Consider the following 27,999-nt stretch of genomic DNA (forward strand, 5'->3'; position numbering starts at 1 on the left):
TATAATTATTTAAAACTCTTGATATTTAGTTGCACAAATATATCAACGAAGGACGTGATTTTAATTTTTCGTTTTAAAGTATTTTTTATGGTTTATTATATACGTACCTATTTGGGTAATGCTTTGTTTTAAACATAATAAGACATATTTTATGACAATGTGAAATTTATTTATGTTAAATGTATTATGAAAATAATAATTATGATGAATAGGCGCTAATGACCACAGACATCGATGCGTCAGAAAAAAATAATAACGAATAAGTGTATAAATTATGTTTAAACAGAATCGTGGAAATCTGATTTAACTTTAGGTGTTTTTAAAATAAAGTAATCGAAATAACAATATTTTATAATTTTTTTTTCTTCTTGTTCTTTCTTTAAATAATGAATTGATTTGTAAAATATTTCAAAAACTATTTCGTAATACATATATGATGCAATAAATAACATAAAACGGGGCGTACATCTAGTATTTCTAATTATCGACAAATTGCTAGAAAAAAAAAATTAATATTTTATAATTACACAACCAAATAAATGTTATACATTATGGAGTTTTAAAAGTTTCAGTTAATCTATTATGATTAATTCCAAAGGAAGCACCAATACTTAATATTATGCAATACTTTTTATTATTATTATTAATTATTAAACATAATAGATAGTCAGACAGTGATTTGAACTTAACAAATATACTCAAGAATATTTTCTTTTCATGTATTATTTATTCAGTTACTATAACATGGTATGCGGAATATTAAATATCACATATTTCTTATATTATTCTCACGTTTTTACAACGAATAATGCTAACGAGTTACATTTCGTTTATTAACATTTATTTCATTAATTATAAATTAATCGTATAATACAATCCTTGGACATTTATTATATTTTTCCAGCTTAAACTATTTTAGATTACATTTTGCGTGAAAGAAAAGTAAAAATAATATAGTAACACAGATCTCGTAAAATGGACAGATCAATGACGTTTATTAAAAAGCGAAAAACAAAGAAACCGATAAAATAATCTAAATTATTTGAATATTAACTTAGCTTTGAAAGTTCTATTATTGTTTCTTGTACTTTTTTTTTTATTACTGTTTAGCGTTCTTATTTATAATTAATATTAGGAGAAGTCACAGGAAAAATAAAATCTTAAAAGTAAATAAGTTTGTTCAAATTGTACCAGAGTACATCAGTGACAAGCAATACATATACATACATAAGCTCTAGTTAACATTTCTTTTTCACTCAACATTCATATTAAGTTAAAAAGTTTGTTATTTTATGAAAAATTATCAAGTTAAAATTACTTATAATTAAATGTAAAGTCAACTTTCGAAATATAAAAATAATAAAAAACCTAATACAGTGAAAATTTAGAGAATCAGCTTTAGGGTGAGAACAGGTTTTATAAATGGCCTTCTGCACGATAAATCTCAAAATTACAACTGCCATGTGGCTAGAGTGTCACTTCTATGATTTAGAACTCAGAACTTTCCCAACCATTCCTAGGAACTCTTTAGAGATTCAACTTTAATTAATGCTTAGGGGTAGAATAATTGTCTTGTTAACAGCAATAGTCTAAACTACTAAAACTACTAACCAAGTCGTTACCATCAAACGGATTCGTTTTAATAAAGAAGCAAAAAATTGCTGAATAAAAAATGAGAAGAGGAATGTTCGGAATCGTTTTCCCTATAATTAAAAAACAAAGGCCTGTAAGACCCCAATAAAACCTCTGGAACACGAATTTATGAATACCACCATTAGACAATTTTTTTTTCTTAGAGCGGAAAAGTTTTCGAGGACATATTTCTGCGGCAGACATTTAGAACTAATGGTGGATGCATAACTAGTTGAATACGATTTATCTAACATTGTTAATGTTATCAATTACCATGAAACCATGGTGAGAAGGCAGAGCCAGTTGCCATCCGCAAAGGTCAACTTCCAACCATGACCATCTTCCTGTTACGTATAACGTTTACCTTATAAGAATCTTACCAATGAAAGGAATTTTTAAATTATGGATTTCATGACTTCCTTGTCCGTTTGACAATAACTTAATCGATCTGCTACCAAAAAGAATAATTGTCTAAAATACTGTCTAATAATGATGGAATCTACATCATTTAAGTTTTTATTAACATGCATTTAACGTTTACCGACTCCATTCACTGTCAAAAATCTGTCCTAAAAACAATTAAGGGCACTGTGTGAACTTTTCTTAAGCAATGACTTTGGGGAACGCACAACAAATATTAGGAAAAAATCTAGGGTCTAAATTTAGTCTAGAGATTTAAGAGGCCAAAAAAAAGAGGCAAAACTGTGTAAATCTAGATTCGAGGAGACTAAAAACTCGTAACAAACCTGATTGGTTAGTTTAGAGTCTGGCCAGTTAGCACGTCAGGTAGGTTCAGGTAGTTTAAAACCCCAGTGTAAAAAAAGTAGGAAACTGTCACATCTCTGCGCGAATGCAAAGCAATCGTTAAGTTGCGATTTTGAATCTCTCGTCATTTTTAAACCAGAGGAGATAACATCGTTTAAACACCAGCTGGACGAAGTCCTGCCCTTAAAAAAAGTAATGATTCTCTAACAAGACACCAAGTAGACAGTAAACTGTCATTTGGCTGTTTTTTTTAAATCAGTTTTTAAATTTGAGTTTTTTAATAAATTAGTCAGACAATTAACTAAAGAAAGCGCACCAAATTACTATGCGTAAAGGAAGTCCAGCAGCTGAAAAGTTTGGGAAAGTTTAGTTCAAATATGTATTCTAACATTAGAGGATCAGCAAATTATATTATGGAAAGTGTTGCGTAACATATATGTTCGCTACCGAGAAGTACTGAAAAAATGCGTTACTTAATATCCAAGGAAATAAATTTCCAATAAAATTTCAGAAAACGAAAACTAATACAAAGCTAACATCTTATTTAATGTAACTCTTCCAAATCACCCCATCAATTTTTAAAAAAACATACCACATTTCAAAAATCATTAATCATTATATACCTTTTGATTTATGTATTTAATTATTCCCTAAAATAGTTACGATATGTTTAAAAAGATAGACAGTCAGGCTGAATGATATACTCGTATTAAAAAAATTAAATCATTTTCTTACAATATGAGCTATTAAATTAATTATTAAATTAAATTAATTTTGGATCAATTGTGGAAATAGGCCAATCGTCAGCCAGAATTTAATTCAAAATTTTTTTGCAGATCTTAAACTTTCTTTCAACTAAAAAAAAAAAATTAACAGAACATTCAAATTAACTGTTTTATACTTCATTAAAAATTTAAAACATGTTTTAATATTATTATTATTATTATTGCATTATAATTGCACAAATGATTAAAACAAAAACATATTTCCTATGACTAATCCTTCATGGTGAAATTTCCAAATTGAAAAGCACTTCCTCTCAGCAGAAAGAGGAAGTAATGAAATAAAGGTTCAACCCAATTTCTTATAAATATAAATAACAAAAAGCTTTATATAAATTAATAAATTCCAAAAAAAAATATTTACAAAAGTTTCATTTCTTGTATCTGTTTTTATGTACAAAAAAACACTAATGCACACCAACTCCTTTAATTACTACCCTGAGAATTTAACCCTATTCTTTAAGGTCATTATGCTCTTCACAAATCTTTTATCTTTTCTGAAATTTACATTTTAATTATCTTTATTATTACTTTTTTTAAAAAAAGAAACGCTCCTTAAAAATTTATTTTAATAATTAAATGTATAAAATTAGTACTCTATTTGGCAAATGACATCACAAACCAATTAAAAAAGCTTATGATTCAAGCTTTATTATTTTCACAATTATAAATGTATTAGTTATGAGTAATTGCTAATAAGTAATTTACCTCTATTATTTATATAATTATCTGACTATAAAATTGAACTCTTAGCAATTTAAAAGAGTTGGCCGCTAAAAACAGCACCAATAAGGATCATGTACAAAAACTGAAGCTGATATATAGGTTCTTATTAGGCAGGACTGCTTAAGGATGGTAATTTATTCATAGTCGACATTCTCAAAAAGGACATCGTTCAGAACTGAAACAAATATACCAATAACGTGAAGAGAAAAAAATTAATTAAATAAAATCTTGTTTAATATTTACGTTAAAACAATTTCATCTAATACATCTCTCATCGCATAAAAAGTGTATTATCTATATAATGGGATAAATACTCAAATGTATTAATGTATTTCTTTAATGGGTAAAACATTAAGTTGATATGTTCAAATTAGGTTTAATATTAATTTTCTCCCTGTAAATTATTTTCCACTAATTCATCTTAACCTTAAAGGTTTATGCAATTTCATGCTAAAAATTAGGAGAAAGATAAACATTAGTTTCGATTAAAAGAATTTGATTTTGAATTGGCAGCGTCGTGAAAAATACAATGAATGGTTTTCCTCCTGTGTTTTTTGAGCCAATGGACACGTACTGTGAGTTAGGTTCTCAAAATGTAACTTTGCAACTGTTAACTGCCACGAAACTGAGGTTGCGACACAAAGGTAGGTAACATTTAAGAATAACAACGGTAATAAATTTACCTTACAAACGTCAGCGTTGCGACCTAACCTAACCTAACCTCTGGCACACCATCAATACATTACCACCATATACTCTACATTCAAATTAATTTCCAGTTCTTCAATTTATTTTCATTTCTAACCATCCATTTAAAATATAAAAACGATTATCAAATTCCACAATCACTAAGGTATTTTGTAATAAATTCCTTTCTTATTAATTATCCTTCATTTGAATTAACCAATTTTTGCTATTATGAAATAATTTCCTTAGAAAAAAAATGAACTAAGGATTTAAATCAACTTAATCTGATGAGAAAACTCACACGACATTTAGTTTTTAATATGAGTTATTAATACGATAGGTTGTAAAAGTCTAGCTGTTTTTTTTTAAAGCACTTTAGACACCACGGTTAGAACCTATTTTCGAGCTGGTTCTTGAAAAGGAGCAATCATGTCAGGACTTTATTCACTTAAAACGAATCCATCCTGTTTTGGACCTCCTTTTGATCAAGAAAAAGAATTCTACAAGACCGTTTTGGAAGTATTATTCACCGGACAGTGCAGATATTTGGTTACGCTGATGATATTGATATCATCGAGAGGTGTTTTGATGCCATGAGTGAAGCCTTCTCCAGACTGTAGGCTGCAGCTGCGCGAATGGGACTGGACGTGAATGAATCTAAGACCAATTATGTGGTCACTTATTCTCAGGGAGACCCATCTGACCAAGTAATAGTGGGTCGCTATACCTTCATGTGCGTGAATAGCTTTGTCTATCATGGCCCATTGGTAACAAAAAATAATTATAAGATGTTATTATACACAATAAAAGTTGACATCAAATATGTCGACCTTTAAGTAAAGAAGCCACAATTATAGATTAGCTGGAGAAATCACCCTCAAACAAAAATTAACAAATAAAGATAAAATAGGTACAAATTTATACTTATCAAATGATTTACAAACAAATAAATTTACCCTTAAGTGTGGTATCAAGTCTTTTAAGATTCTTGAGGGCAATAGCTAATTCTCTAGATGAAGATTTCTGTGGTGACCCACTTGATTCCGGCTGTTCTAATTGTTCTATTTCATAATTCAATTCCTTATACTTTTCACTTTCCTCATCGTATAGGTACCTAAAATAGTTTCTTACTCTTAATTAATCATGCATCACAAATATGTCTTATTTATTACTAATCTTTTGAACGGTAATTCTTAGCCTGCAAAATGTATATTAAAACTGCCCGGCAGGGCAGTTGCATTAGGGTTGAACGTCAAAAAGTGCACGAAAAAGTGTAACGTTGAAAATCACCAAACTTTAACAACTTTGCTTTGATCTCTTGATTTAAAAAAGATAATATTCCAAAATTTTATTTATAATATAGGGCAAACTCTCCTTTATAACTGTTATTTTTTTGCAAAAACCCATATCTAATAGATTTCGAAAAAAAAGTTGCTGAAAATGAGCAAAAAAAAGGGCATTTATCAAAATTGTTCTTGTTCTTTTTCCTGTAACCTTTTTGTATATAACGTAGCGCCTAAACGCGCGAACCGACTATCATGAATGAAGTGCCATTCGATTCGGTATCTTATGTAGATGTGCTTTTGGTCTTGACGCTATACGTTGAACAGAAGAAGAGTTAGCCCCATGTATGTATTGTTCTGATTTCAATGAATTCTTTATCGAATTGTAGAGAAAAGTTAGCTCTATAACTGGTATAAATTGCAATGTTCTAGTGATAATAGTTAATGAGATATAGAAGGTTAAATTTTGTGTGTTTTCAAATTCTTTAAAATTTCAAACGTTTATATCTCTTTTCGTATTGTTCAGATTTCAATGAATTCTTAACCCAATTGTAGTGAAATGTTAGCTCTATGACTGCTATAAATTGCAATGTTCCAGTGATGAGATATAGAAGATAAAATTTTGGGTGTTTTCAAATTCTTTCTTTATAGTAAATCGCCATTTTAAGTACATATTCTTTCCCTAAGTACGGATTACAATATTCTGTTCGTGTGGGGATGCTACAATAGATATCCTTGGGTCGTAATGCCTAGAAAACTAAACCAACAGAAACTAATCTATTTCTGATTTCCGAGTTTGGCAGAAAAAATGTTTTGACTGGAAGCGAGAAATTTCCTTTTTAGTTTTTTGCACATTATACTCGAAAATAATAACAGCAAGTACATATTTTAAATTTAGTAAATAAAAGCCGTTTATTTTTAGTTTGAAACTTTTCCAAGAAAAACGGGGTTTAAGGAGTTCTGGGAGAAGTTCATACCATCGCGTAATCTGCGTTTTCATTTTAATAAAAGTGCTCCCAATGTATTATTTGAAAGATAATACTAATATTTATTAAATGATTAAGAATGATTATTCATACCTAACTAGAGTCCTATAAGTACTAGTAAAATTCTACCGGACAGTTTTAATAATTATTAAATAGTTTTAAAATTTTTGAACTTTCTGATTCAGTTATAAAAATAAATATAAATGAAATATAAAAAAAAAACTATAAGTGAAAGTATAAAAATAAACAAATTAATCAATATTAAGGATAAATTATTTACCTTAATTTTTTTAACAGAGTACTTGCGCTCACTTTTAACTTACTGGAAAGACCTGATACTGCCGACACTACTAAGTTATCTACACCCTAAAATTGATGTATAAAAAAAAAAACTTAAATTAATAAAAGTCACTCAATAAGAGATAATATGTCAGTTTATTAATTTATTAATATATTACTTCAAGTTTGTGCCTAGCTCTTGGTGAATTGGAATTGTTACTGTACAAGGAAACTCGACTACTTCTAGGACTATTCTCAAGGGATGTCTGAAATCACCATGTTTAATAATTATAGTACAAATAATATTTATTTTTATGACTACTATGTGAAAATGATTCTTTCCTTACGAGTTGGAATAAAACATAAATTTTACAATATCGCACTAGTTTCACAAAACATTTTTCCTAAGTCAACAAAAAATAAAAATAAATGTATAATATTTGCAATACAAACCTAATCTGAAATTAAGTAAACAATGATTGCTAGCTAATACTGGCAAATAAACGAAATAACAAATCGTTAAAAAAAAGAGTCAAATTAGACTCACTAAATCAAAAAACTATTTTAGAACTAAAGCAACATCATCATCATCATCAGTGACTCTACAGCCTCATTCCAAACTAATAGCACAAAATCTCTAAAAATTAATATTATTAATTAACGCAAACAGTATAAGTTTAAGTTTCTTAGATATTATGGTACCTTATCCATAATTTATTGATAAATAAAACCCGATTTTTGAATTAATATCTTCATGAAAAAATTACCGTATGGAAGTGATAATAATAAATGGTAATATTTGTATACCGATATCAATTATAAAGATCACTTTTCTACACGATAGGAAAAGTTAATTTTACTATTAGTAACTGGGAAAGCACAGTAGCATGTTAAAAACGTTAAAAGAGTAAGGTTTTTACAACAAAATATATAAATGAAGTTAATATTTAAACTCATACATCAAGCAGTAAATTATATAGGAAAATATTAATAAGGAAGTGAAAAGTGCACATTAATTAAACCTAGAATTAAGCAAAGGAAATTAAATAAAAAGGATCATGACCATTATTTTATACCTTAACTGCCCTAAGTACCTTGGGAGCTTGCAAAACTGGCCAATCTTCATCTTCTGCAGATAATGTTTCCTCCTCATCGTCTTCTGATGATGATGGAGCTGCTAATTGTCTCGTACCATGGAATGAAGCAGATCTTAAAACGGCAGTAACTGGGCTATTAAAAAAAAAATTCATTAATTTCATTTGGTTTATTAGAACTTTAGAAAGTATAATAATTTGTATTAAATATTAAAAAAATTAAAATTTGTATCCATTAATGATTGTGTTCCAACGGCCCAAGAGATCAGCGTCCCACGACCGGTGTGCTGCTTCTTCATGAACGGTCTTCCAAGAGTTTTTCAAATGATTTATTGCACAGAAAAAATATTTTCATTTCAAAAGGGGGGTGTAGAAACTGACTTGACTTTCATTTCTTATCACTTTTTGAGTTGGCTCCGTGAAAGGGAGGAGAATATGTTCTATTGGGAAGGAGGATATGAGGCACCAAGGAGTTATTCTCAACGGCCGGCTCTACGCACTTCCTCAGCTTCTTAGAGAAAAAACTGGATTTTAATTGCATTATTTGTTTCTTTTAATTAAGAGAAATGTATTTCAGAATAACTAGGAGGGAAGGGCGTGATATAACACGCGCGATGATCCCTGATTGCTAAGAACTTCCTAGAAAACCTGGGTTAGTGGTTTCATCACCTGGGGTTCTATAGGCGAGCGGTCTTATGAGTGTAGTGCATAATGTAATAAGATATATTTTGGTTTTAGAACAGTAGTCCTCTTTAAATAAATAAATGTAGGGAATACCGAAGCAAGGTTGCAACATCCTTGCTTTGTAGGATTCCAAAACCACAAAAAAGAATCGCAATAAATGTTTCAATTGTTGAAAATGCATGTTATGTAATAAAACTTTTTTTTTTTTTTTGGTATTCCAGACACAATGAAAGATAGAATTTAGGGTACTGAGGGTGGTAAAAGATTGCGGTACAATGCAACAAATGACAAATGCTTGCTTACATGAGTTAAAAAAAAAAAATCGTCACAAAAGTAAGAATCAATGAAGACAGAACGGAAGATCAGATATCGGGTTAATCTGGCACTCCTCAAACAGTGGGCAAAAAATAATAAAAAAATAATCAAAATAACAACAAAGGAATGATAAGCAAGCTTAACCTATAAAATTCAATACCTCTTTATAATTATAAAAACAGCTTTAGCAAACTTAAATATGAAATAACTATCCTATGTAGTGAGTAGACAAATCCTGGAGATCAGTTCGGTGAACAGAAGCCTACGGCTACTGAAAATTATTATTTTTTTTATTTTTATTTATTTATTTTTTTTTTTTGCGCATCAACAGCTGAGGTTATTAGCGCCCGGAGCTTTTTCCAGTGCACAGCCGGCCTCCGGACAGTGTTCTCTTGTTACAGACAACACTGTCCATCACCGGACAGTGAGCTGTAAGAAGCTCCTAGGAAGAGAAAATCTAAGGGTCAGCTGCTGGATTCGAACCCGGGACCTCCGCGTGGGAGTCCAGTATGCTAACCGCATAGCTAATCCCTTCCCTAATTATTATTATTATTATTATTTTTATTATATATCGTATTTTTGTTTTTTTGTTTGCGTTGACAAAAGCCTTGTTAAGCTAGTTAAGTATGAAACCAGATAATTAGAAGATAGAATACAAGGCAAAAGCTCTTTTACTAGTATAACTACGATCGCGGAAGCCGAAAGTTTGCTTCTAACTAGACAACTGATTTAGTTGTCTCGGATAGAGAGCACTGACTGAGAAAAAAAATAGTTATTGCCAGAGATATTTTGAGAAGATATTATCATGAAATTATTAAAACAATCTAGTTACCAAGGTCACACTAAGATAAGTTTTTTTTTTATTGTTATAATAAAAGTTTTAGATCAATATGAACCTTTTAGGTGTAGTAGATGCGGTTGTTGTTGACTGTGTCATTACATTAACGGGAGATTTTTTAGCAGCTTCTTTGCGTTTTCCTTCCGCCGCTGCTTTCATTGGATCGTAGTTCTTTCTTCGCTTCCAATTCTGAAATTCCACTTCTTTAGAAGACAATGTTGAATTACTTCGACCTCCACCACCACTACTTGATTGGTTTCCAACTGGTGTTTGTTTCTTCTTTACAATTAAATCTGGTCTTGGACCCGATAAAAGTGGCGACTGCAATAAACAAAATGCTGAGTTAAAATTTTTTTTTTTGAAGTGAATGTTTTCTTAAATTTTTCGGGGATCGTTTTCTTCATTTTTTCTTTAACATCGAATTCAAGGAGAAATTGAATAAGGATTCAATTCTATAAAGGCCATAGAACTATCAATTGGACCAAGAAGTAAAGACTATCAAATTCAAGTACCAAGTTTCAGTTTATTTTGAAAAATAGTCTCGACATTAAAAATCAAAGTCGGCCTCTAGTATTATTCAGATAGAAATTTCGTATTTCTAACATAGGTCTTTCTAAAATGAGTCGTTAGCATCATGGCACCTAACTTCTAGAAATTTGTGGCCTCTCTAATCAATAGTGTGGTAACGCATGTGAAAAACGCTTTACCTTTCTAAAACCACATTTTTCGATTAATGACAATATGTTTCATAACCTCACTTGACCAAAACCGAAAGACAGAATGTTGACAGAACTTACAAGAAATCTAATAACAAGTTAATTGTATTTTCAAAGAAGTATGTTAATTTAGTGTAATTTTTATTTAAATATTTTAGATTTGGTTGTACCTTGTTCTTGGGTAAGAATGAAGGATGGTTTTTTAGGATTTCTGAAAGGAACACTATAAATCTAAAATAGCAACTAAAATACCTGTGGAGATATTTTTGCACGAAGACTAAGTCTTGCATTATCGGTTCTTGTCAATACAGGCATTGGACTGACTGGGGTTGTCGGTTTTGTTCTAACAGTGGAAGTTGATCTGACGTGAGAAGACGCAGTTTCCGGCCTTTGTACTGCACTACTTTGCACTGCAGGAGGAGGTGCTGATTTTTTTGTAGTTGGTGAATCTTCGAGTCTACCTCTACGTAAACTTTGGAACACAAACATTTTGTAATTAAAAAACAACAAAAATGAGATGTTCATTAAATTAATGTACATAATGAACTAAAAATGAAATGTTAAATCACAAATCTAAAAATTACTAAAGAAAAAATATTACCTAAATGCTCTATTGTATCTAGTTGTTGGAGGTTGAGCCCCAGGTTTAGGTCCTGATTCACTAGCACTACTATCGGATCGTTGTAGAGCTACTTTACTAGACTTGGATTCGGCATCAGATTCTCCCCCGGAATCTAATGATAGGTTCATTCTAGCAGCTATTGCTGTCATTGCTTTTTCTGTTGTTTTTAAATAACTTTCAGTTTCATAACTATTTTCAAGTGGAGTTTGCATCTGTTGGGGGAAAAAATAACTTATACATATACAATAAAATCACAAAATGTTTTTAGAAAATAATCTCTACGCATGTGAGAAGAATACATATACTCGTACTTATATAAATAGCGGGCAGGCAAAAAATGACAACTCGTAACTATGTAATTTTAATTTTAATGCATTATTGGATAGGAAAAGTGTATTCTTAAATCAGCAGAAGGGTCTTAAAAATGTATCTCAATTGATTATATAAAGAACGGGATATGTCAATACGGGTTTTACCGTATGTACCGTAAAGTTGTGTGGCATCTTTTCACCACTAATTGTTGTTATTTGATTCAAGAAAAATAATGCAGATTGAGTTGTGACTTTTTCCAGTAATATCAAAAGATTTCTATTATTTTTTATTTTATTAAAACTGGCACATTTGGCGATATGACGTTATTCTTGTTACTAAAATTACATTTTGTAAAACTAATTTGCTTTGCCAGTTTTCTAGAATCATTATTTAAGTTTATTTGAAATGGGTCAATTTTAGTGAACAACAATAGTAATTTTTTTCATACTGTGGCAAATTGTTACTTGATATGACTTTCAAATTAGAAAAAAAGTTTTTTTGTTTGTTTACAAAACGATAAGTCGCACAACGAGATATTGTCTTGATGCTTAAATGAATCGAGGAATCTGACCACAAGGATGTTTGAAATATATCCACACCCTCAAAACACAAATAAAATGGTGAAACTACTCAATGATAGCACTCCCTTCATTTGTTGGAATAAGATCTTGAGGCCATTACCGCTTGAGATACATATTGTTCAGGTATGGAACATTCAATATGCATTGAATTGGACAATAGCTGTGAGTTTATTCTCGTAACTTCGTTATCCTATTTCACTTGCACTTCGGCTTGCCTCAAACAAGTTTGAAGAATGTAAAAAAGGGTAATCAATTACATTCAACTTCACTAATTACAGCCAACGTACATAATTCCGAAAAAACTGATATGTTTCATTTGAACGACCGGAAACTTCCTCTGATAATTTGTTTCAAATAAAAATATATATACTCTAAAAAAAAAGTCGAAAAATTCAGAGAAAACTTAAGATATAAATTTTGTAACTCCTTACAATTTTTTTTTTTTTTGTTTAATAGATCACAATTAACAAAATGCATTTTAATTAATAGCATTAGTGCAGTTTTTCTAAAATAGATGCTTAAACTTCGCTGAAAAATATTAATTGAACTTACTTCAAAAAGAAGGAACTAGAAAATGAAAAAAATAATTCAATTATATCTTATTAAAAACGTAACTCTTATTTAAAGCACTATTTTTGTGGCTTAAAGCTAGATGATAAAAGTTGTAAAAACAAATGTCCTATGTGAACCGGTTATTGCTAAAACTATTAGTTCAAAAGATCAATAGAAAAAAGATTCTGCCTTCGTTACTCTCTCGTAACCAAGGGCAATCAGTAAACGAATACATAAAATAATTATTGGTTATACTTCTCAATGTTACCTTCAAGTGTATTTGAATTAAATCTAACATTAAAAATGATGGACTGGAATTATCTAAAAAAAAATTACTTCTAAGTAAATATTAAATATCTTTAAATTTGTAAAGATCTAGAATTATTACTTTCAATTTCTCCTCAAATAGAGGCGAGCGTGTCAATTTTTCGGATTTGAATTTTCATTTTAACCATATTTTTGGGGAAACATTTTTTGGCACTTCATATGTTAATGTGTGTGTAAGAGAGTGTGAGAACAGAGTACATAAAATACTAAAAAAATCACTGGATGCTCTGTTAATGGAATAAGATAAATACCTCCAAATCTTCTTGAGAAGCTAAACTGCTTTAGTGTAAATCAATTAACTTAAACTGTTCAAATCAAAGTCAAATATATAAAACTGATGCTAAGTCTCGTTAACCGGCGACCATTTAATGTAAAGAATGAGTTTTTATTTTTTTGCGATTTTATATAAAATTTTTTAATCATTTCCTTTAAAATTTCACTATTTTTTTAATAATAAAGTATATTAATATCTATTGTTTTTAGGAATATAGTTTTTGGGAATTTTCAAGGATGTGACAATATGTGTACCCGTCTGAGAAACATTACGATGTTACCAAGTACATATTGTTTCTTGTATATTTAACACAATTGAAGTAACTTACATTATTTTGGAGACTAATGGGCTTTTCTTCTGTTAAATTTGAAACTTTTTTCCCTCTTGAACCTAATCTGGCTCTAGTTGTCATTGGAGAAGGTATCTTACTAACCACTGGAAATTATCATTTGATTTAAGATAAAAAAAAATAATAGTTTAAAAAGAACATTATTTTCCTATAATTTTGAAAACTTACTCTTCGTAGTTTTAACAGTAGATTTTTGAATACTTGACAAATTTGGTGTGTTTGGCTTAACTAAAACCCTTTGATTTGCAGTAGCCGTTGCCCATTCATTAATCCAGGTAGATGGATCACGAGAGTTGTTCACCTGTTAACGCAAAACCTAATAACATTATTATCTTACTTTGAATTTTGATATTCTGCAAATATACTTTTATACCAATTTAATAATGTTGCAAACACTCAATAATAAATACGGAATTGCAAAATGTTACCTTCATTGAATTACTTACACTTGGGTCTATTCCAAAATTTGCATCTATACTAAGTCTGGCGGTAACTACTTCGGGCGTTTCTTTATCAATCGTGTATGTACCAGTCTCACTTCCCACATCCGAGCCTTCTTCTTCTTCAGCATCTTCTTTTGGAGCATTAACCATTTCTTTGTTTTCTTCTAATACTTCACCTTTAAAATTGGGTAAATCAGTCATTTGTAATCGATAACACTGAATTTCACATTTGATGGACAAAACTCTGAGATAATGTTTTTTTATCTCTTCAATGCCTCTTAACTAAACGCAAACAGTGTACACACTGCTTATCAGCACTGTCTAGTATTAGTGCACTTTGATCCGATACTCAATAATTTTTATTTATCATCCAAAATGAACTAACCTTCGGTAGAAACTTTTGTTTTTATATTACCATGTCTGGCATTGCCTTGATCATCTTCTGCATCACTTGAAAAATATCCTTCTGAATGATTTCCAGCCTTTTTTGTTTTCCCATTTATAGTAGTTTCTGGAATGACCTAAAAGATAACTTCATAACTAAAAACATATCTGATCTCAAATACAATTAAAAACAAATAATTAGAATAACCAATCATAATCCATTACAATAACTCACAACTATAAATCTACGTCGCATGTTAATGAGCGTTTAATGTCTACAAAAACACTATAAAAAGCAGACATCTGACTACAAACCGTTCCCTATTTACATAAAAACGAGTTCATGTTGTGTAATACAATGATGTTGGCTTGTTTTAAAATAGAATGAGGACTAATTCAAATTGGCATCTAAGTGAACCAATCTATTTATATCAAAATTTACTATTTATTCAAGTATTAATATTTAGATCAGAATTAAAACATAACTACCACTGTCTTCTGTTATTTAACATTTTTTCTTGCTCTATTTTAAGACTTAAGTCTTACACGTATTCTTGAAGAGACGGAAAGTTATCGTTCTAATAAACTACTAAAGGAACAGTATCAAGTAAGTGAATTCTAAGGTAAATATCAATACACTTTTAAACTCAATCAGTGATAGTAAACATAAAAAATACTCACTTGATTTTCGTAAACCTTGACCACAGGTAAAGAAAAATTTCTGCTATGCCTTTTTATAAACTTATTAGTTGTTTTAGCTGATCCAAAAGTAACTGTAAACGCCAAAGCTTGAGGAGGAACTTCATCTTCCGGAGTTTTGCATTGTCCAATATCCATGATATATCTTTTAATCCATTTGTCTATCTCTTATCACCCTAAAGCACTATTTCCTACTTTTATCACATGAACTTTTTAAGTTTTTTATATATCTCATTTACGTTTCCAAAGTTATAATAAAATTCAAATAAAATTCTCTTAAAGCATGACCTAATTTTACAAAATATATTTTAAAAAAGATAATAAACAGTAACTTTTATGTATGGTGACTCACAAATCTAACCAATTAGTGACAGGTTAAGTCCCACCTTGTCCTTGACAGCCCATTAATTACAAGAACTTGATATCAAAGATTAGCACAGCAATTCTTCATAATACTAATACTGGATCTTTTTAAATAACATTTACAGAAGAAATGACAAAGAAAATCTGTAACTGGACATAACACAAAATGCTAATGCAATTACTCTATAGCTGACTTAGCAAACAGAAATGTTGGTAGAAACTAAATTGCAGTGATTTAAAACGATATCCAACACAGAAATTAAACAATCCAATAATTAACAAATGGAAGCACTGCACTCATGAAATTGTAAAGGAAGGTTAGCTGCTAGTAGGTCTAAGGAACAGTAGTGTGTTTTGGTTCCAACTTTTGGCGGAACTAATGACTTTTATCATTGGCTAAGGAACGATTTCACTTACTACATTTTCTTACTCTACTGTTGTAAGAAAAAGTATTATTATTGAGCAGATTTTTCATTTTGAGTTTGAGAAAAAGTAGTTTTTACAAAATGTATCAGTTCGTGTGTCTATATCTAACTTCAACTCAAAAATGAAAAATCCAGGAAGTTAACATTTAATATTTCGCTTAACTGCTAACAGATTACGCTATAATATTTTGATCGAAATAAGTCATCCGAAAGTAGTTCATTGCTGAATAAATTCATAAACTATGGAGTACTAAAATCATAAAAGTAATAATAATTTTTATTAATAAAATTTTCTCAAAAAATGCGATTAAGAGCACTTATGGAAAAAGGGGGTGGTAAGAGACATTACTATTGTGTGTTCTTACTAGCTGTATAAAATTATCAGATTTGAAACTAAATTTTTAAATGTGAAGAAAATCTGACTGAAAGGGCCACTTTACTGTAAAGATTTTTCAAAATTTTAAGGTTTCCTTGAACACTGGCCCTACGATTTCATTTAAACTTTACGTTCAAGAACCTTAACCATAAAAATCTAAAACTTATTTGAAGAATTTTTTGCAGGATTAAGGATACTCTAAAAGAGGGTATGTAGATTCCCTCTTGAGCCATTTTTCTGTAATGGCAAGGGTATCTATCTTTTGTGTATTTTTAAGGGTTTTAAATAAATTGTTGAAAAAGAATTTTCCATATCATGCTTATATCCATCTAGGGTCTCCGAACACTGAAAAAGTGGTTAGTTAATAAATAAACTAAACTGACGAATCAACCTCTAATGGATGAAAGTGCTAAACCGTTCAGGGATGCAAGAAAAATCTGTGCAACGACGAATAAAATCAAAGATATTATCTATCACCGTCACAACCAAAATCGCAGGAAGTTCTAAGATAGATTCCCTTTGGTACCGGAAATGCCACTTCATCGAATAGTTTTTAACCTTTTTAGATTTTCCAGAGGGAATCTCAAGTTTATAAACTTCATAGATCTTTACTAGAGTTCGATTTCTTAAACTTCCTCTTCTTCGACGACTTCTTGCATTATTTAATCCTCCATTAAGAACACTTCGCCTTCTAGAAATGATTTAACAAAGCAAAAGGGGAGCAATAATCTAATAATTAATATTATTTACATTTAATTACACCGTACTTATTCATTCTACCTTTCATTATTCATTATTCAATTATCTTCATGGGAGCGTAGAGAAATAGTTTAATAAATGGGATCATAAATAAATTATATTTAAGGTTTTTTTAAATACATAAATCTGTACATTAAAAACATATTTACCCTACTGGCACATTAAATACGTACAATTGTTAAACTCGTGGATATGATTACAACGGTAAGATTACAACATATATAAATTTTGTATTTATATATTCAATATATTACGTAGCACTACTATATTGCGGGGCGAATTCTTTACAGAACGTAATAGTTAGGAACACACTAATATAAATAAAAACATTTTTAAAAAATGTGTTTTTTTTTATATATATATAAATATATTATTCCAAACCAATAATTTATAAATTATTTTAAACAAGAAAAAATTGGAAAGACCCATCCAAGGATGTTTTACACAGAAAGTGCTAACAGGTATTGATGACTGAAATTAGAATGCTCCCAGATAAGGTGAGAACATGCAAGATAAATGTCATGCATCTGATGAAAACTGTGTCATTACTATTTTCACCCTGAAAAAAAAAGAAAAGAAAAATGAATTAACACTTTCAAACAAATAATATAAGCATATAAGTGGTCATAATCTATGATCTAACATTTTTCTAAAACCTACATTGCCGATTTACAGTACCATATAAATTATGTTGTAAAATCAACATTTGTAGAATTCTCTTTTCAGAAAAAATGCAATAAGAGTAAAAAATTGGTGTTTTAAATTTTAATTAGACCTAAAAAAACAATAATTTAAACGATTATATCAGTTGATGTAGAGCAACTATTTAGTCCTACCAGCGCGGACCGACTTTACTTCGTGACCAAAATCCCTAAACCGAACGAATATGGGCGGATTTTTCTCTTATTGGGATTATCTTTCAAAAACGTTAAGTGATGATTTTAAAAAGTGATGGTGTTGTGATCACGGTTTGGAGATATCGGTGAATAAGTTTGTCTGCCGCCATTCACTCGCAAAAGGCGATCGGATATTCCGTGTCTAGTGTCTAATTGGAATTCTTTCCAATTAAAAAAAACGTTAAGTCTCTAGGCATGATTCTAATTCTAAATCACATTAAGAATGTATAAGGAAAGTTGAAACAATCAATTAATCAATAAATGACTACAGCCAAAGTGCTATTCCAATAAAAAAAATGTCCGAATAGGATGTACGGAATGTACAGGTAGTTTTCTTTCAAGGTTTTTGCTATATTTGATTAAACACGTTCCAGTTTAAGTAAACATAAAGCTTTAAGAAATTATTTGAGCACAGGGCGTGATTTTTCATACGATCTGCAAAACCATAAGAAACAATATTACAATTTATCTTTTAGCACAGGTCACGACAAATCTCTGTGGCTTTACTTTCGAAATGTTTTATCCTTCATATTTCATTAGGTATACAAAATTTAATTTTCTTCTCTTCTTTACCATAGCTTATTGCAACTTAATTTGTTTCTTGTTTCTATGTGAAAGAACAAACGCTGTGATGTCCAGGTATCTTCAGTGCAACACCAAAAAGCGAATCCATAAATAACTGTTGCTTTGTTTGGTAATCAGAATACCTATGAGCAAATATATAATTAGAAAACATTGACTTTTTCATACTTATCAAAAAGAATAGTGTCTGAAGTCATTATAAGCTGCTGTAGTATCCTGTAGACACCCATCTCTTTAAGTTTGGCTTGCCTTTCCGCTGAACCACTTTCTTCTTTCCAAACTAGGTTTGATATACAAAATATGGCAGCAATCTGCAGTTTTACATTATTATGGGACTGAAAAAAAATTATGATATTTAATCTATAGCGAAAATTTTACTTAAATTCTCATGAATACTCTCCTTTTGTTACTACATGATATTTGAATTTTTGTGCACACTTATAAACATTATTATGTGAATGAACTGTTGAGATGATAATTATAATTATAACTTTTGCCCACAAAATCGAATGATTTCCCAAAATCCGAAAGTCTCAATTTTTTAAAAAAGAAATTTCTAGGAAAGTTAAGACCAATTGAAGACAATATTAAAAATGAATATTATTCAATGTATTTAATTCTTTGATATTTTTGTCGAGTCAGGAATTAAAAAGAAGTTTATAGGATTTCAAGAAATGCTGACTACCCAGTTATTTCTTTATTACCCGTAAATGGATAATTTTTTTAGTATTTAATTCTAAAATATTTATTTAATAATAATTTATTTTTAAATAATAGAACCTTATTTTTTAAAAAAGTTAAATTTCTTCCAGTATCAAACGAAAAAATGTAATATGAACAATTTCAATTGATGGTTTAACATAGTGGACTTATAAATGGAGCTTGTAACTATTAACTTTTTATTGGAAAAATAGAAAAATATCCATAATAATAAATTATGTGATTTCGCCCCCTGCCACGATATCTAATTTGGTAGGTAAAAATTGGGCTCACCTGAATGATTTTGTGATTATTTTATATTAATTTACTACAATTTGTTCTAATAATAACATTTTGACAAACATATTCATTGAAATGAACACATAAATTCATTTATAGTTTAAAACTGCTACAATCTACTTTATTTTAAATAATCTCTTACCATATATTCTTGTAACTTTTTCAAAATATCATCATTAGACATAATAAATTCTTTAGCAGTATCTCCATCTCCTATGTTAGCGAGGATACAAAGAGCTTGTTCTTTCACATCCACTGAATGATTTCCATCCAAGATTAAGGTCACCGCCTGTAAAAGTCATGTAATGTAATAAATAAAATATTTAATTATATTTTTGAAAAAAAGGAAAAAAGAAACATTATTTCTTGTTAATAAGTTAACAACATTATTTGTAATACCTGCATTATTTGTAGACCATGTAAAGCCATTATATGATCAATGTGCGGTTTTGTAGACAGTAAATTCCTTAATAAACCAAGTGTTTTCATTAAAACATTTACTTCAGAATCTGATAACAGTCTGAAAATTTGTTCTGTTCCTAAGGTATTTAATATTTGAGATTTTATCTTTTGTTCAGCTTGGAATGCCATATTCTGTAAGTGTAATTTAAGGATTTTTTTTTGAAGAGTATTAAATTTTAACTAGTATTTGCCTTATTCAATTAATAATGTACCATTAAGGCCCAAATTCCATTTAGCCTTAAAGCAGGATCTGCTCTATGGGTCAAACTGCACAGTAAGTCAACTATACCAGATTCCATTATGGGCTCTTTGGCTGGGGAGAATTCTAAAAGTAAGTTGCATAATGTTGACGAAGCTACGCTCAGAATATCATCGGAAGCACCTTGTAATAATGCCATCAATGGTTTCCAAACAGAATGGTCCTGTAACAAATTGTTGGGTTAAAGAAACAAAGATAAAATACTGGTAAAACTACTAATTAAATATTATTATTTTTTAATTCATACATACTAAAAATGTAGTTCTCAACTGTTGGACAGAACGAGATAGTGAATGTAGACATCTAACAGCTGCTAGTCTGACTTTTTCATTGGTATCTTCAAGACCACACACAACTTCTTCCATCAGTCTTTCGGTTTCTATAATTTTCTTTCTAATATCTTCATCATTAGCACCCAATGAAGCAAAAGCCTAAAAATTGGGTCTTGTTTTACATAAGAAAATTTCCACAATAAAAGATATTTTTGTTTTGGAATAAGCAAGTGATATAGATTAATAGATTTAATTAAATTTAATATTCGTTATAATAGAATTCAAAATTTTGTAGCATAAAAAAGCCTTTTCAGGAGGGGTGGGTGGGTTAGGGTGTAGCATAATGAGGATGTAATAAGCATTATTAAATTGAGACCAACAAAAAGAAGAATTTTAGTTCGACATCATTATTATATCTAGTCTAAAAAAACGTTATAAAAGAATTTTTAATGACAAGTATAGTCATGTATATGACAAAATAGTCATTTGTGCTGTTCTGCTAGACGCTTAGTAATTGTTAAAGCACCCGCAACGCTATTAATTACATCCTTTAATTACAAACTTGAATGCAAATAATTAATTATTAAAAACTTAAATATTCAATTAAATCTATGACATTGATTTTAATATATATATTATATATTTATATTATTTTTTAAAAAGCAGAAATAAGTGTTCGGTTAAATGTTGGTGTTTTTTTTCGTAATGTCCAAATCAACATGCTTGACTGACAAGAAGTTTCTAATCTCAGTTTTTGGGAAGGATGATCAGAAGCAAACCTTAACTAAATTGCCTATAGCTTACTAGACAGTTTTTCGATTGGGACAGATATCTAATTACTACATGTACACGTTCACCGATCGCATATTCCGTTTATTTGGAATATTTGATTTTGTTCTGGCCAATGTTTAGTTTAATTCATATTAAACAAATTTGAAAGCGAGGATTAATGCATTAATATTGGAGTGACCAAATTACAATTAAAATTGTAATTCAATAAATTGTGCTTTTAATATAAAAAAAGAATAAATTTGTAACTGGTGGGTAAATTCAACGAATATTAACCGTTAATATTAGGAATAATTTTAAACTAATTACAAGTGTGGTAAAAATTATTTTTTGAAGGCAAGCTTAATTAAATTTAATGATCGAACTCAAGCACAAATTACACACGAGTGTTTGAAATTTAACTTGGGTGGAGAACTCATGACACTGACGAGTTTAAAATCAAAATAAAATATAAGTTCTTCAATTTTGAACGAAAAGTTTAATGTACTTACTCTGAAAGCAGCTTGTTTCATATTTGCCACCACTAATGGATCGTTATTCCTTGCAGGAGTATTGTTGTTTGTCTCTGGTTGGCAGTGTAACATATTTGCCAACGTAGGTATTAACTGGTTAGAAATTGACGCTAATCGTTGCAGTTCTGTATTTACTTCGGTTAAATAGGCTATTGTTTCAGCGGCTAATACCCTTTCCTCACAAGGGCGGTCCTTCTTACATAAGACTACCTAGAAAAATTGACGCTAATGAAACAATTTACAATTTTAAATATATAGAAAATGGATCAAATCAGTTTTGTCAAAAATATTATCTATCAAAAAAAAAATATAAAAAAGTAAGAGTTCGTTTTCCCAGAAAGTAAAATATTATACTCAGTCACAGTTGAATTCTATAATTTAATAGCAATGAATGATAGAGCAAAATTTAAGACTAGTTGCAGAAAGAGTGGAAGCATTGGTAATCAATAATCGGTTACTATTACTATTATCTTTTTTTTAAAGCATTGACGATTCCAAATTAAAAGAAAAAAACGAACAATACATATATAGCTTTTATATGACTGTATTTCATAATTTATTTCAATCTCTCAATACCGACGAAGAGGGTCAAAATGTACTCATATTAACAAGGAAATCAAACATTTAACCTTGATACGGAATAAAGATAAAGTTTCAAACGAATTAAAAAGCGTATTATTGGAACTATTTAGAAATAGGAAAGCTTAGCTTTTTTTCTAATTATTATTATATCTGCAATTTTCTGCGCCATCTTATTTGTTCTTTTCTTGGTTGCAATCTATTTTTATGTCACATATAGTACAGCCAGCCTAGTAAGGGCAAACAAGTGCGCCGGCTATTAGCCGCAGAAATAAATTTACATATAACCAAAAATTTACCAGGCAAGGTAAAGTTTTGTATAGTATCTTAGGGTCTTCTGGTGCGATTGCACCAGCCCTATGAAGGTAAGTCAGGCATTTTGCTGATGAGAGTTGCATATCACTTGGTCGATCACGTGCCATGAGTCCAACTAACAGATCAGCCACTGATTTTCCTCCAAAACTAAAAAATCATTACGAATAGTAGATGATTTCATAGAAATGAAAATTACTAAAACAAAAAAAAAATCAATTAAATGCTTACCTCGCGGTAGCAATCATGGCAGAAACATTTGGATTTTGATAAGCGAGGTTAGCTATACAATTTAAAGTAGGCATAAGTACAGTATAATGCTGAGAACATAAAAGTGCTGCTAATGTATATAAACCTCCTTGATCACACAGCATTGCTTGATTCTCAGTAGTCTAAAAAACATAATACAAAATTCAGCCTAGGTAAAATTTCTAATATACTCAAGGAAGTGTTGAAAATAACAAAAACATGGGCTATTTTAGAAAAATATCTTAAATGTATTTTCTGTTAATGATTCTAAACAATAAAAACGTACACCCATCAGAATTTAAAGAGGAATTGCTGATAAAAATCTCAAATAAAATAAAAACTCAAAATAATATAAGTATATTTAGTGGACACGTAAAGAAAAATTGGATTTAAATATATCAAATTAAAATTCTCTCTCTCTTTTTTTTTAGGTACAGAGAGAGAAACGGCTATTACTTTAACTCTAATTTAATCTAATCTAATTTTTAAAACTTTTAGTTCTGAAATTCGTTTTAAATTACGAAAGTTTTCTCCGTAATAACTCACTAGTTTTTGTGATGGAGTTTTATGAAGGCGATTTTTGTGATGGTTAGGTCAAATGCAAAAATTAAGGGAAGAAAATGGGCAAAAATAAGTGACAGGAAGCAAGAAATAAATCTCTCTGGGAAGTAAACATTTAAATGTTAAAACAATTGCTTTTTTTTTTGCACGCACTTTTTTTAATGTAAAAAATGGAAAAGAAGCAGCGTTTCTTTCATCAACTGCAATACAATTCTGGTAAGAACAGTAATTGTCTTTTGGTTTTGAATTCCAATGAAATTAGTTCTCGATGGCATATGCAAGACTGTTCTCATATTTAAAGGAACCTCATTAATAGCGGAACCAGAATGAATATTAGTAACTCATTGATAAGAAAGATGGTTGACCACAACCGTTTTATAAAAACCCGCTAGGGCCTTCGATATAGTTCAGATTAATAAATTAATGAGATTAAACACTTAAGTGTTTATATTTATTTCAATGCAGCAAATTAAACAAAATGAAAAAATGATTGAACTAGTTAAACTTTCTTACCTTGCATGAAGATCCAAGAATTGTAGTAACACAAATCTGATTAGACACAGATTGCATAGCTAGTCCTAATAAATGTCCCACTGTTTGTTTATCACGATAGATGAGATCAAATGGTGCATTAGGATGTGAAAAAATTGAACATGCACATCGTAAACATACATCAGTAAGTTTTGGATTCCCGCTAGTCAGAATACCTGGATTTTTAGAAAAATAAAAAAAAATAAATTCTAATTTATTGTGAGATGTTCCTGCAACTTTTTTGTTAACGAATATTCTAGGACCGCAGTGCTGGATAATATCGTTCATTTTATTGGTTGTATCCCTGACCAGTTTCGGACTTTTAACCATTAAAATGATAAATTGGTAAATTATCTAGATTCGAATAATGATGAAGTCCGAAAACGGTCCGAGATACAATAAAAATTGGTGAGATTTGTTTAGCTGTAGATGTTTAATAATGCACTGAGTACGGAATGGCTTAGATGAATTGGTGCAGGTGTAATTGATTGAGTAATCATAATAATTGTTGAGGGAGTTTTGTACTTGAATATTTCTATTCTCTCTAAGATGTCTAATCGTCTTCACTGTCATCTGATTCAACGCTTTCCTTTAATTCTTTGGAACAATCTTTCGCCTTTACTGACATTCCTGACAATCCACCACGCGGAATGAAGGTTAATTTCACCAACATCCTGTAAAGAGTGCTACCCCACTAGGTAGTTTCATTCTTTCTTCTCGTCACGCATCCTTCACACAATCACGCACAGTTACTATTTCATAACATTTGTATATACATTGCAAATGGGTAAATAATTTTTAAAAAAGTTGCCAGATTTAAAATTCGAATATTAAATATCAGGATTAACTGATATCTAATTAATAGAAAGATGCAAAATATACGTTAAGAAATACTAACTTATCCTAATCACAAGTAAAGAAAAAGTAGCTGTGCCAAGCATAATATTCTAAGTGCTAAAAGGTAAGAGTTTCAGGAAGAGACAAAAGAAGAAGTCGGATGTCATCGATATTTTCGATTCTGCTACAGAATAAAATGACGAGTCTGAAAAGACACCACGCAATGGAATATAGCCAATTTTTTTGTCCCCAAAAGGAAATAGTGAAAGAAGTAACCCAATTTTAATCAATAATTTGCTGATAAATAGATAGAACTATAAATTGTAATTTATGTTAAAATATTAATCAGTGTAGTTTTAAATATAGTTTTCCAAGTGAACGCGCTTTTTCCTCACAGCTTGATTTAGATAAAAATTCATAAGTTGAAATTACCGAGATTTATATAAACTTTAAATATTCAGCAGAAGCAATAAAAGAAAAAGCGCAAGATCGTCATAGTGATCATGAAAGAGATCACCACTCTGAACGTCTAAACCAAAGCGATCCTTACTTGAGAATCTAATGGTCTTAACTATTTAACTTATTCCTTCCTTTAGAAGTTATTATTATTATTCCATGTGAGAAGGGCAACTTTTTACGCTATCTTAAGAAGCTCCGAATCTATAAAGTAATGATACTTTGCCCCATAAGGTATTAATTTTATCCGTCAAATAACTGCTACGGTAATGAGCTACTTAAGTTTTTGTCCACATTAACTGATTACTTTTATTCCTCGTAAGAGGAAGTTTTGTAACCCTACATGGTTTTTTAATGTTACTCAGTTTTGAGGGAAAAGAAATGATTAAATCGCCTCTAAAGTGCCATTCAGTATATTGCTATTAGAAAATAAAATTCTTAGGCGAAAGGTTTGGAACAATGACAAGATTTTTATTTAGTTTAGACGATTTTATCTCAAATGAATCCGACGATGTTTCTCAAGTTTGTAAGATCACTAAAACACTTATAGGACTAACATTTTAATCTGTTTCATCAGAAAAATTTCGTATACAACAGAAGCTGTTATATCAGAAAATAATATTTACATTTTCTGCATCTTTAATACCTTTTTGTTGAATCAAATATGTGACGCGATAGCTTCGATAGGGTCTCGCAAGAATTATTTTTAAATAATTAAATAACATACATCATTCAGATACAAAGAGTTGCTTACTCATTAAATTAAAATCAAAAGTAACCAAGGGATTATTACAAAGACTTTTCAAATATCTTACATCAGCAAATTCTGGATACTGATTTTTCAGTATAACTATTTTGATATTTACAAACAAAAGTGGAAAAAAAACAAAAACAAAAAATACTTACAGTTCAAGATTAATGGAGATAATCCGAGATCTATCAATTGTTTGACATGATTTTCTGTACCTTTCGCAAGAGAACCAAGTGTAACTGCAGATTCCGTACGAATTTCAACTGGTAAGGTTTTATCTTGTAATAATTGCATTAATCTGGTAACTACACCCTGAGCTATTACGCTCCCCTTTTGACGATTGCTTCCTATGACAGAATTTTTGAGGGATCTGAAATTACGAGATAAAAAAATTTACAAACAAGAATAAGTAAATAATTTTCCATAATTTTAAACTTTCAAACTTACATTATTGCACCCAAACATTTTTCAGGTTCCGTAGAGTAAAGCTCATCTATGTAAGATCTACAACTCTCCACTTCCTAACAAAGTAAATCAGATAATTAAAAAAACTAGCGTTAAGTCAATTTATCATTGCACGTTAAATGTTAAAATCAGTAAATTACCATGAATGGTTGAGCCGCTGAAACCATTTTTGTGACTCTAATAACTTTATAACCTTTTATTTAAAACGACGCAATCCCCCGGTGGCCGGTGTTTTATTAAATATCTATAATCTCTTTAAATGTCAGAGATAGTAAACTATACAGTGGGATTATATTTTAAAAAAGTTATATTCATTTATAGTTAAGCTTAATTTATTTTCTTGAAGGTAAAGTAGAAGTTTTTTATGTAAAGTGAGGCTAAATGTAGTAATTCTAACCAATTAGCGCCCCTCCCCACCTGCGAAACAATCCCAAACACTTCAGCACAGTAATTAATTACTTGGGCTATTACACATAAATTCAATTATGTACAAAATCCAAAGAATTACATGCTTCATTCAACATAAAGCCTCTTGCCAATAAACGTAATTGTTTCACATAACCTTGTAAACTAAATAAAAAACTGTCAAAATTTGGAAAAATGAAATCCATACTTCCAAGTCACGCATGCTTATTACCTACAAAAAACGGGAAGGTTACTGATTGCTCAGGGGCAAATGATTTAAATTTTAATCACGGGTTACTTTATGGTACTTAGGCCCACTCGTAACTATATGAATTAAATGAATTCAAAGACTGATTGATAAATTTATCTGTTATTTTGAGGAATGAAAACAATGACAATGAGTTATCAAAAGTGATAGATTTATCGCTTTAATGATTTTTTTTTATTACTGTTCAAAGATGACACGTTGTGATTGTCAGTACGCTAATAAACCCGTTATTTAGTTTCAAATAAAAAAAAAAATGCACTAAAGTTTCAGATTCAGCCGATTTATAAAATTTTCATCCTTAAAACGAAGTGTGCGTGCCATCGACCAAAGTAGTATGTAGTTAATGGTTAATGTTACTAGATGTAGATTTAAAACAATTCAAGGGTCTTTAATTTTTGCTTTCTCTTACAAGTAAAAGAAAGATCGCTATCATTTTTGTTCTTTAGTCTGTATAGCGGAGCGTTACTTTCCTAGTACATACATATCTGGATAAGAGCTATTTGTAAACAATCAGTTTAGTTCCTGGCAGTAAAGTCATAAATTTATTTAAATCTGTCAAAT

The 27,999-nt window shown here is 30.0% G+C and overlaps 2 protein-coding genes and 1 long non-coding RNA gene across 6 annotated transcripts; 1 reads left to right on the forward strand and 2 right to left on the reverse strand.

Annotated features, from left to right (window-relative positions):
- Positions 1-333: 333 nt before the first annotated feature.
- Positions 334-16,053, reverse strand: LOC141456492 (uncharacterized). 3 transcript variants are annotated; one of them, XM_074132539.1, is made up of 13 exons: positions 15,313-16,053; positions 14,633-14,768; positions 14,251-14,423; positions 13,973-14,105; positions 13,784-13,890; positions 11,389-11,621; positions 11,040-11,259; positions 10,130-10,392; positions 8,235-8,370; positions 7,320-7,406; positions 7,142-7,227; positions 5,549-5,706; positions 334-4,080 (listed from the first exon to the last, which is right to left on the reverse strand). In XM_074132539.1, exons 1-13 carry the CDS (start codon positions 15,466-15,468, stop codon positions 4,040-4,042), a joined length of 1,929 nt encoding a protein of 642 aa, XP_073988640.1. In that variant the 5' UTR covers positions 15,469-16,053; the 3' UTR covers positions 334-4,039. The 3 variants fall into 3 exon arrangements, with proteins under 3 accessions (XP_073988640.1, XP_073988639.1, XP_073988641.1); XM_074132538.1 differs by having other exon boundaries at positions 8,217-8,370; XM_074132540.1 differs by lacking the exon at positions 15,313-16,053 and adding an exon at positions 14,867-15,007 and having other exon boundaries at positions 8,217-8,370.
- LOC141456501 (uncharacterized) lies at positions 15,063-19,325 on the forward strand. 2 transcript variants are annotated; one of them, XR_012459797.1, is made up of 2 exons: positions 15,063-15,254; positions 18,768-19,325. It is a non-coding gene; the product is annotated as an uncharacterized lncRNA (long non-coding RNA). The 2 variants fall into 2 exon arrangements; XR_012459798.1 differs by having other exon boundaries at positions 15,063-15,238.
- On the reverse strand, positions 17,333-27,391 carry LOC141456490 (armadillo repeat-containing protein 8-like). Its single transcript, XM_074132532.1, has 14 exons — positions 27,274-27,391; positions 26,906-27,182; positions 26,748-26,821; positions 26,456-26,670; positions 24,239-24,432; positions 23,147-23,307; positions 22,903-23,065; positions 22,004-22,234; positions 20,703-20,882; positions 20,405-20,614; positions 20,130-20,324; positions 19,873-20,019; positions 18,900-19,066; positions 17,333-17,812 (listed from the first exon to the last, which is right to left on the reverse strand). Exons 2-14 carry the CDS (start codon positions 26,930-26,932, stop codon positions 17,773-17,775), a joined length of 2,004 nt encoding a protein of 667 aa, XP_073988633.1. The 5' UTR covers positions 26,933-27,182; positions 27,274-27,391; the 3' UTR covers positions 17,333-17,772.
- Positions 27,392-27,999: the final 608 nt, after the last annotated feature.

Source organism: Rhodnius prolixus, unplaced genomic scaffold (genome assembly GCF_049639745.1).
Source record: "Rhodnius prolixus isolate KJV_2025 unplaced genomic scaffold, Rpr scaffold_4, whole genome shotgun sequence".
Taxonomy (NCBI): domain Eukaryota; kingdom Metazoa; phylum Arthropoda; class Insecta; order Hemiptera; family Reduviidae; genus Rhodnius; species Rhodnius prolixus.

Bases quoted from the DNA above. Each gene is read 5' to 3' on its own strand.
- LOC141456492 (XM_074132538.1), bottom strand. From the start codon at position 15,468: ATGGATATTGGACAATGCAAAACTCCGGAAGATGAAGTTCCTCCTCAA. The intron at 14,106-14,250 runs GTAAGTAATTCA...TTGCGTTAACAG, and splicing joins ATTTTGGAATAGACCCAAGT to GTGAACAACTCTCGTGATCC. The intron at 8,371-10,129 runs GTTCATATTGAT...TTTTTTTAATAG, and splicing joins GCATCTACTACACCTAAAAG to CCCAGTTACTGCCGTTTTAA.
- LOC141456490 (XM_074132532.1), bottom strand. From the start codon at position 26,932: ATGGTTTCAGCGGCTCAACCATTCATG. The intron at 20,020-20,129 runs GTATTACAAATA...TGACTTTTACAG, and splicing joins ATGGTCTACAAATAATGCAG to GCGGTGACCTTAATCTTGGA. The intron at 17,813-18,899 runs GTATGAAAAAGT...TTTTTTTTTCAG, and splicing joins GACACTATTCTTTTTGATAA to GGTGAAAATAGTAATGACAC.